Here is a 10,331-nt window from a genome sequence, read left to right as displayed (position 1 = left end):
GTGGTGAAAAAATGCAAAGCTCTGTCAGGTGTCATGTCAGCTAGGTTGTTGCAGAGGGGGATGGTGGAGGTGGGGGGTATCTCTGGCGATGGGTGGAGGTGGGGGTATCTCTGGCCACTGGCTATCCTAATGTATTAACATCGGAGCTACGGGGGGGCTCCGGCGAGCGTTTAACAATTTCACTTTCAACAGAGAGTTGAGAAAAGCGGCTGAGCAAGGCATGGAAGCAGGGTACTGCGAGAGTGTTTCCCAGTTAAAACCGTTTGAATGAGGACTACTTCAAGTGGAGTGTCGGGAGGAAGCAGAAGCACACGAGAACAAAGGGCCTTCATCAGTCATGATCTGCATTCTGATGAGATTCTCTCCAGGAATAACTGCAGTTAGCTTTTTTTTTTTTAGCTCCATCCACTCCAAAATGTATTATCAGAGAGAACAAATCCAGGGGTTGTGGTTCAAACAAACTGTAATCACTCAAAAATAATATGTTTACTCAAAAAAGAAAGGAATAAAACTGCGGAACAGTAAACTGCTTCAAATACAGCATCTGTTTTGTTGTGCTTGTAGGATTTTCTTTTCCAGCAAAATATCAACAAACAAGGAACCAGTGATTTAACAGTCCATGAGGACAGATTGGTGTAGTTGATGCACCAATCCGATGCAAGGAATCGCATAATGATGGTAGGCAGCAGCTCAGTAGAACCACGTAGTTTAGAGGAAACTTGGATTGCATACATGGTTTTAACCATCGCCGATGAGGACATGGGGATGCTGGAGGCCACTGGAGCATAGAGGCATCTTGAAAGTGAAGGAGAAAAAGTTAAAAACAAAAATACACACACACACACACACACCTTATCATATATAAAGCAAAACATTTTATTAATGAATTTTTTTAAGAACGTGAAACATTAATAAGTTACAAGTTCACTTACACCTGAAACCTGCACTTTACTCGATCAGATCAGCCACCGAACAGCTACAAATCACACCAGGTGGCGGTAACTGTAAAATATATGACACAATAAACAATGTGTATAAATATACTGATGCGCCTTGACTGCCTTCTGATCATGACAGTGCTCGTAATGTCTGGAGCGTACATGAGCGCCAGAGTGTCTCTTTGTGAAATCAAACTAATTAAAATTACTCAAAGGTTCAGGTTCATTCTTGCCGTACAATCAACCACACTCGTGTTCATACTGTAGCATTTCTGAAGTGTGTTCAGTTTTGTATGTGTTCCACTGTGAATTAATGTGAACTAATTGAACCCACTAATGTGGGTGAACATGTTATACTTCTCCTTTAAGAGGATGACAGAGACCGTGGAAAGGTGTGTGGCCTGTTGGTGTGTGTGTCTGTTGTTACTGTTGGCTGTGGGGATGTTTGGAGAGACTGTCTGTGTTGCGACTGCATGTCATTAGTGGAAAAAACATTTGAGGATGTGACGCAAAGGTGGCAGAAGTTCTGACCGCAAAGTTGTCGCAATTTACATCTGCGCTCCATTCTTAGTGGATCTGGCGCTTCATCTTTTGCATCTCTTGAGTGAACTATACATTTGAATCAGGTAATTAAACAAAGGTCTGCACAAGGTTTTTCTGCAATAGTAAAGTCCAAACTCTGCTATATCTTTTGAATGACATAGAAGACTAGGCCAGGAATAATTGATATAGAGAGCCGCTATAGGTGGAACTGAGCTCATACCATGGGTAAATAGGGGTCAAGCTCCCTGCAGTGCATGCAACTCATGAACTGTATCCCCAGATGCAAAAAGGCCTGTCTGTCTGTCTGTCTGTCTGTCTGTCTATCTGTCATCAGCGCATTCCAATTGTTTAACAAAACCATTCAAGCTCTGAAAAACTTGAAAGCATGAAATATACAAATAAATTATTTTTATGAGCGTCATCACGAGAACCAGAGTCCATAACGAATGCGCGCATTATATCAATTATACCAGATCGTAATAAGCGACAACAATTCCTGATGGTATGTGGGCCTTTAATGCATGAGCAGCAGTCTGGACGAGCACTGCAGTTACAGCGGACCTTTTGCAAGGAGACGGCAACAGGAACTGAAGGCGAGCTGGAGCTGCGTCCCTGATGAGACGAGAGAACCCAGGGCTCCAGACGATCAACACGGTGGGAGTGGCGGCACACGTTGACATGTTGAAGGGGAACTCGATGGGAACCGATGACGCAGCACATCCGTGTTAGTGACTGGGCAGTTTAAATAGAGCGCCACATTATGAGGGTGCGTTTGATAGGTAGCTGTGAAGAATGGAGCAGGTCACGTGTGTGTCAGCTGTGCTGAGTCGACTGGCTGAAGAAGCTCTCCGGTTGGCCTTATTAACTGAAGGTAAATCTCACGTTCAGGAAAAGACTGAGTTGCCATTTTCAAGAATCGAGCTGTGTGCTGAAAGAAACATTTGCATCATTTTAAAACGGACACACGTTGATCATTTCTGCTCATTACACTGCGATATACTTTTTTATATTATTGTTTTGAATTCATGCGAGAAGGAAGTGCCGCATTGGGAGAGTTTAGGCATTTACAATAATGGGATGAGAATGAGTTACCTGTATACCTGATCAACTGATGGAAGTAATCACAATCAGACTTTTAAACTGATAATCTTAGGATAATAGTAATAATTCTAATCTCCCTCCTTCTGCGCATTTGAGCAGATCTTTAATGGAGCTGCTCCACATTTAAGCTGTCATATAATAATGAATAATAGAAAATGTTTTTTTTTAAGTTAATTTGTAACTGTTTTTTGTTTCACGATTACCCACTGCAAATAAATGTTAGATTTGGTGCCATGAATAATGAAGAAGATAATTGTTTTAAGTTCTGAAAAGACCTTCATGGACTCCAGTAAATAATAACAGCAGAGATGACAAAGTCTTTGTTGCTGCAGTGAAATGTCATCTACATCACGCTATTAAGACTGCCAAAGCTTTGTGAGACTGAGGTTATCATGTTTTGTTGACATGGATTTCTTTTGCTTTTCATCAAACCTTAAATAGATTGATTCATCCGTACACACTACATATTGATCTTCAAACCTAGCAGATGTAATTACTGTTGTCTCAGCGGTCCACAACAGCCCTGGCTTCAGGACCCACCAGTCAAAATCGAGTCAAAATTTTTGGCCTGGTAAATTTATTTTGTGAAAGGGTATTGCTGTCTGAAACTGAAATCGTACACAATATCAATCCGTGGCAACGCAGAAGATTTAATGATGAACCAAAACGACCCGCATGTGGCGACGCAAGAGATGGAAATATTCCCTGTTTCACTCAATTAGCTGCAATTGAATTAAAACCAAAAAGTTTCAAGAGGTTTGCATCTGTAACTTCACCTTTTAACAATACTAACTAATACTAACTAATCAACTAACTACTGAGAGGGTTTTTCAAAAGCTCGACTTGTGTCAACCTTCCTCAGATTTGAACACGGTGCCGAGCTGAAGACAGATGGCAACATGAGACCGCCAAGACGAATAGCCCAGGGTGATGACAGCCTGACTGTAGTCTAGGTGGTTGGTGGTTTGAATGCCCTTTAGACACCTTCAATTTAAAGACTGAGAGAAGAGTCAGAAATGAAAGTGTGACTCCTACAGGATAAATAGCTCAGGGAGTTCGTGGATGGACTGTGATGTGATGTTGCGACTGGTTCCAATCCTGCTGTGACCAAGTAACTTGAACTCATCAGGTGCCACTATGAGGAACTCATTTTTTTTTTTACTGCAAGCTAAGCCTGGCTCAAGGGCTTAAGGGGTTAATCACTTAGCTCTTAAGTTTTCTCACTGATTATTTTGGCATTATTTAAACAAACCCAAAGGTAAAAAGTTATTTATTTATTTATTTCTTTTTAAGTTCAATGACAATCACACGTGGTCTGACAGATGAGCCCCAGAGAAATTCTGATCTAACAAGAATGCTTTTTTTTTTGACATAATACAGTGTTTAACTCATGTGGTTATAATTAAATTATATTCCTGGAAATAAAAAAAAAAGTCTTTTCATTCTTGCCTGAATGTGCTTGTTTTTTTTTTTTTTGTAAAGAACCTCCAAAGAGTGAGATTGTTGCTCTATCCAGCTGTTGATTGACAGTGTGAAGTATTTCATCATGGCACTGCAGTCACACGCAGCATAAACTAATTAAATCTATACCATTAAGTACATTTTTCAATGAACAAATGAATACATCTTTTCATAATAATTTGTTTAATGCATTTTTCCATTTTAATTAATTTATCACACATTTAATTTTTTATTTAATGGTGTATTTATTTATTTAACTTTGGCACATTTAGCCTCAAATTGCAGCAGAAAGACTTCTGTTTAGATGGAAGGTTCAACAGGACAAATTGCTCAGGGTGATGGATTTCTGACTGAGGTCAAAGAGGTTCAAGCCTCTTTTCAGTCACACAGGAAGTCATCAAAGGTCAGAGGGCAAAGGGTTGAGGTGATAATTCGATGGAGGGCCATTGGTTAAGATCACCCGTGTGCCTCTAACCTGGCTTCTCTCCGCACTGTGCCAAACCCTTCTGGTGAGACAGCTCAATTATTCCCAACGATTTCTTTCATCTCTATCATCTCTTCTCTTTTGGCCGCTGACTCTGGTGGCTGCTCAGAGGAGTCAGGCTGTTCAGACTCTCACTGCCTGCTGCAGCATCCTGTCGTAACCCTCGAAAGCTAAATGAGTGAGGAAATACAAGTGCTCGACAAAGACATTTTTGCAGTTCCTCTCTTTTCTTTTCTACATTCTGTCAAAATTCATTTCATTAAGCTGGAGACAGCTGGGGAGTTATTCCTGAATCAAAGTGGGAACCCCAACCTGTCATCTTGCAGTCTGGGAGCTAACTTCTCTACCACCATGCTCTCATTCCACCAGGTCTCCTCCTGTAATCTCCTCTTTGTTAGAATTCGGCATCTTTTTATTCACAACAGCAAAACATGTCGTTCTGCATTCAGAAGAAAAACAGCTGTTCCTGTATTCAGTGGCAAAACAGAGCAAACAAACAAACAAAAAAACCTGGCCATCAGCCAAACTGTCTGGTACACGAACACTGTCATGACTCATCACCATATTTCCTTTGACTAACCAAAACAAGATGACAGCCTCCCGGCTTTTAAGGGGACACGCATCCTTAAAAGATGCAATGATTCAAATGTTATTTATTTTTTTTTATGTCAAAACATAACTGAGCTCATGAAAGTCAATCAGATTTTTTTCCCTTCTTTTTTTGTACTAAAAGCATACTGGGAATGATGCATGGAATGGCAACACACAGCCTTGTTTATGGGAGCATCCTTCTACCAATGAAAGCAGCTAGCACAAACAAGTCGTAACTTTTGTGCTTTCCGACAGCCAGCCGGCTGTAATAAATCCCAGATAGTGAAGATTGAGTAAAGCAATAAATCTGTTTCGATTAAAAGGTAAATTGGTAAACTGCTCCATTTGAATATTATGAAATGTCTTGAATCAATCAGAACCTCACCTGTGCTGGAAACCTGTGCTGCAGCACTTTGTCAGTGGGTGTCTGTTGACTGGCGGTGACTGCACTGACTGTTTTTTTGAAGTGGATGACAGTGAATGAAAAGTGTTGTCCCGCCGTCTGATGTACTGTGGGAACTGTTAGCTTCCTGGCTTGAGCGTTTTTCCTCTCAGTGGTCACTGATTGGTCCTGTTATAATCTGACCAGCAATCAGAACCTCCATAAAATTTCCATCGCTGCAAATTATGTGGTCATAGTTGTCGTGGGGCTGTCGCCAATCCCAGCTGTCCTCGGGTGCAGGCGGGGTTACAGCTTGGGCCAGTCACTCGTTCATCACAGGGCCACAGAGGGACCAACGACCGTCCACACTCTCACCCACAAATAACTTAGGGTTGCCACTTTGTCTAATGCCAAGAGAACCTCCACACAGAACGTTTGCTCATTTGGTTTGGTCAACTTTATTTTCGTTCATTGTTTCTGTTCCAAAAAAATGAAATGAATGTCTTGCACTTCATTTTAGTGGCTCCTAGAAACAAAACAAAGTGAGGGAAACATATGTTTCCTCTAGTGCTTTTAAGGATTTTGGCAGTTGTAGTTTTATTTTGTATTTTGTATTTTGTACTTTTATTTAATGTCAACATCAATATGCATCTTTCATCAATAAAAAAATAGAATAAAAAAAATTAGTCATTCACCATAACTCCCAATGTGACAACAAAGAAAGACAGATAACTGCCGTCACTTTGCTTTGTACTCTTCGGCAACACAAATCTTCTGCGCTATTATCATGTGTGATTATCCAGTAAATTACACCCTGAGTCCATACCTGAAAAGCAATTCACTGGACACTGGCACTTTGCTCACAACAGAGGAATTCTCACGCATCGCCTGGGGAGAGAGGATATGAAGAACTGAAGTTAAATAAGACTCAGCGTGGCACCTGATAAGTGGCTCTCAGAATAGAAACACCTTTTCATTCCAATGAAGTATCGACGTTAAAAGTTAATCAATGAGTGGGAAACTGAAAAAAAAACAAAACTGAAAAGGAGCAAAAACTCCTTCGAATCCTCCATAAATCCATCCTTCAGGATTCAGACAGGCAAAAGTATCAGTCAAAACTAAATGTATTTAATTTGAGCAGGAAATATATATATATATATATATATATATATATATATATATATGTATACAGTATACATACATACATAGATACATACATACATACAGGGGCTTATCCAACCTTACCCAAAATGATGCTATGCATAAATTTATTTCAGCGGGGTAATTGGGGTATAAATCCGTGCACCTGTTCAAATGCATTCAAATAGGAATAAACTAAGGACTGTGTCTGAAAACATCATTTCAACTTTATGGGCAACACACTCTAATTGCTTTATTTCCCCTTTCCAGATGTAGAAGCAGTAAATGTTGGTGTGTAAAATGTCTCCGTACATCATGTGACTAAGCTGTTCGGCGATGCGTCTAATTATATGGGAGTCATTTCATTTTATTCTAATCTGTTTGTGAAAGCAAAGGATTGCAGTATCCATTTGGCTTTTATTGCAGCGGTACAGAAGTTTTAAATATACTGTCATTGTGCACGTTTGCTGTAGAAGCTTGGGCAAACATGTGGATTCAGGTGCTGTGTGAGCTACAGGACGTGAGTGGGTGGTGTGTCACAGCTCGTGGATTCATGTCAAGTCAAAAATCAGAGTTACCAAGAAGGTAGATCATCTTGTATATGGTAAAAGAATATATTGGTCATGGTAGTCGTCTTGTAAATGGCCAATAATACACACGTGCAACCCAACTTTTTTTCAGAATCCAGTTTTAATAGTTTGGAATGGCACATTGAAAACATTTGTTCATTGTTACAAAGGAGAAAGTCGAGGGGATTTTTTTTTATGACAAAAACGACAGTCAACATAAAGCAAAGTTGAGAACTTCAACAAAAGATGTTTCATCCTAACAAGATATAAACATAACTTAAGTGTCATTTTTGTTTCAGCTTTGAATAAAACTGGTACAAGGTGATGTCCGGTTGAAAAGATTTTTTGAATTTTTATTAAAAAAGCCCTTCCTTTCTGCATTTATATTAATATCTTATTTTTGTATGGCTTAATATTCTGACAGGGATACAAACTTTAAGGTCACAAAAAGACAAAATGCTTTTCGCGTGAGATGTTCCCAGTTTGGTTTGTTCTTCATAAAACATTGAAAAGTAATAGTATTTACAATAGTTTTTTTTCTAGTACTTACAAATTGGAATGTTCTCAAGTGACATTTTGTTTCTTCGCAGGTTTCTTTCCATCACGTCCAATATAGTCAATGACTTTATCTAATACAGCCCACCTAATATCTAAGAGCTCGGACACATGCAAGTTTTTAGAGAGTGGATTTGGAAAGGAAAAAATAATGTACAAAATAATAATTATAATTACAGTTTTTTTTCCCAAAAAAAAACAACACATTTTTGTAGCACCTTAAGTATTTTGTGACTGTGCACAAAGGCAACTCTGTGGTTGTATTCAGAGCAGCACCTGCAGCAGAGAGGGTGGTGTTGGAGCGGGGGAGGGGGAGGTGCGTGGAACCTCTCTCTGTCGCTAGAAGGACGCCACTGTCCGCCACGGCATCAAATGTCCTTTCTCTGCTTTCCTGATGTCACTCCCATTACTACTGGTCAGTTAAAGTCACGTGGTTGTGGCCCCACAAGGGCGAGGAGTAGCTTCCCCTGGTCCGTGCTTCCATGACAGGGTCGACGGGTGGGTTGGGTCGGGGGTTTGGGGCGGAAGGGTCTCTCCTCTTCTCCGATCTTATTGGTGACACAGGGAAACACAGGTTCTTGTTGTTGCTGCGCTTTGCGGCGGTGGGGAGGAGAAGGTATGAAGGTTGATGGATGGCAGCGTGTGGATGTTAATACATACCCTCCGATCCTGTCCTTCAGCGGCGGGCTGGGGCGTGTCTAGCCGAGGAAACAGACGGGGCCGACCTCGAAGCCGAACCTCTGGTTGGAATCCCCAAAGTCGTTCAGCATGACGTCGATGATGGGCAACTGGTCGATGCGGGGAGTGTTGACCTCCATCACCGTCCTTGAGTAGCCCTTCTTCAGCTGCGGACAGGAGAGGGAGAGGGCAGGACGACGGTCAGTGTGCCGGCGCTCTGATGCTGCACTACAACCTTTTGTGCTAGTTTCTTCTTCTTTTTTTCTTTTTTAAAGCAAATTGATGGTGAGTGATTGCTCGGTCGACAACAGATTGTATGTATAACCTGCATGTCAACATTTTCTGACAGCAAAAAAAAAAAAAAAAAAAAAAGTTAGTGTGGGAACTACTGTAGCAGGTCAACTGAAAGACTTACTGCCTGAGCAAAAACTTATTGTGTAATTAATGACCAGTTATTAAAAATACAAATTATAATAAAAATATGAAACACCATCTACAACAACTGCCTCTTTGCTTTGCTTTGCTTCTTTGTTTTTTTTTGTTATTTGTCAGTAACAGCAGTTTTGCTTGACAGGGTTGTAGCAAGTCAAGCAAGTCAACAAAATGGAAATGCTGATTATTTTGGCAGCTACACAAACTCCTCTCAGTCTCCACAATGAAACACTACTAATTCTTGATTATCATAGATCTAGTAAATACATCTGCATTTAGATTCTTTGTGAAATATAGTTCTACTTTAAACTCCGATGCCGTGGACAAATCATCGTATGGCAATTCTCTACACAGGATCACACTTCATTATTTAAAAAAAACCCAAAACAACAACAACCAAAAAACACTCGATTGGGCACACAAAGTTCTGAAGTGAGTCTTTACCGAGCAGCCGTCCATCAGCGGCTTGATGAAGGGATTGTTGTCGTAGGACATCTCCTCATCGTTGGAGCCCAGGAAGCGCAGCGCCTTGTCATAGTTGTCAGCCTTGGAGTCGTACCAGGCCACCGACTGATGGCAAATATAAGTGAAGTTCTGCCGAGCGGCGGAGCTCAGCAGCTTGAGGAAGGTCATCTGCACGGCGCTGATGGAGTTTTCCCCCACGCCGACGTAGTTCAGCTGCGGAGGGCATTGAGGAAAAGCAGCCAGGATGAGTAAAAGGAGGACGGGCGATTGAATGCGGATGGAATTAAGCAATGAAAAGGCGGGAGGATGAGGGAAACAAAACGCAGCAAGGCAGCAGAGAAAAGAGTTTAGAAAGTGATCAAGCACAAAATGGAAAAAAGCTATTTGAAGAAAAGTGTTGGCTGGGAGGTATAATAGAGAAGGAGAGAGGGGAGTCAAAAATCATCAAGGTGGACTCACAATTTTTCCCCGTTTAAATTCACTGAACCACGAGCCAGGACTCTCCTTGGGCCAGTTGGATATTCTGACCTGCGAGGAAACGGAAGAGCATTTACAGCGTTATGGATTTAGCGCCGCAGCGACTCTTGTGTAACAGCCATTGATGTTGCCTCGTACCCCCGCAGATTTCTTATCGGGGTAGATGCACGTCTCCCCTCCTGCGGTAAAGTTGCAGAACACTTTGATGGCGTCTCCGGTGCAGCCCTGGTTCGGATCGATCCAGTATTCACCTGAGAGACAAGCACAGCCGTGACACAGAGTCGGAGAGTAGCAGTTCAGTGGGCAAAACCAGTCTGCGAGGTTCACTTCCAGGTGACCAGTTTGTTTCGTTTCCATTATTTATGATCTTCACCTTTGGGCTGCGTTCAATGTGTCTAATATTGGTTCATTTCTTTGTGCTTAGGTTTTCTCAGAGGGTTATGAACAGATGCCAATGGGGTTCTATCTCCAAGGAGCATAAACCTGCCTGACACAGTAGATGGAATGTTTGTTTA

General features: G+C 41.3%; 1 protein-coding gene across 5 annotated transcripts in view; it reads right to left on the bottom strand.

The window, feature by feature from the left end:
* Nucleotides 1–7,310: 7,310 nt before the first annotated feature.
* The window catches only part of LOC142885473 (collagen alpha-1(XI) chain-like), a 95,335-nt gene continuing 92,314 nt past the window's right edge, over nt 7,311–10,331 (bottom strand). For all 5 annotated transcript variants that reach the window (XM_076021948.1, XM_076021946.1, XM_076021949.1 and 2 more), the window contains 5 exons: nt 9,955–10,067; nt 9,799–9,867; nt 9,319–9,552; nt 8,425–8,609; nt 7,311–8,312 (listed from right to left, as the gene is read on the bottom strand). In XM_076021948.1, coding sequence (XP_075878063.1) covers nt 8,463–8,609; nt 9,319–9,552; nt 9,799–9,867; nt 9,955–10,067 — 563 coding nt within the window. In that variant the 3' untranslated portion in view covers nt 7,311–8,312; nt 8,425–8,462. The remainder of the gene's footprint in view (nt 8,313–8,424; nt 8,610–9,318; nt 9,553–9,798; nt 9,868–9,954; nt 10,068–10,331) is intronic.

This window comes from Nelusetta ayraudi, unplaced genomic scaffold, assembly GCF_046127955.1.
Source record: "Nelusetta ayraudi isolate G7.1 ecotype Tasmania unplaced genomic scaffold, CSIRO-AGI_Nayr_v1 ptg000011l, whole genome shotgun sequence".
In the NCBI taxonomy this organism is placed as follows: domain Eukaryota; kingdom Metazoa; phylum Chordata; class Actinopteri; order Tetraodontiformes; family Monacanthidae; genus Nelusetta; species Nelusetta ayraudi.
Note: the sequence above shows the minus strand (reverse complement) of the source record. Positions and strands in the feature narration are given on the sequence as shown.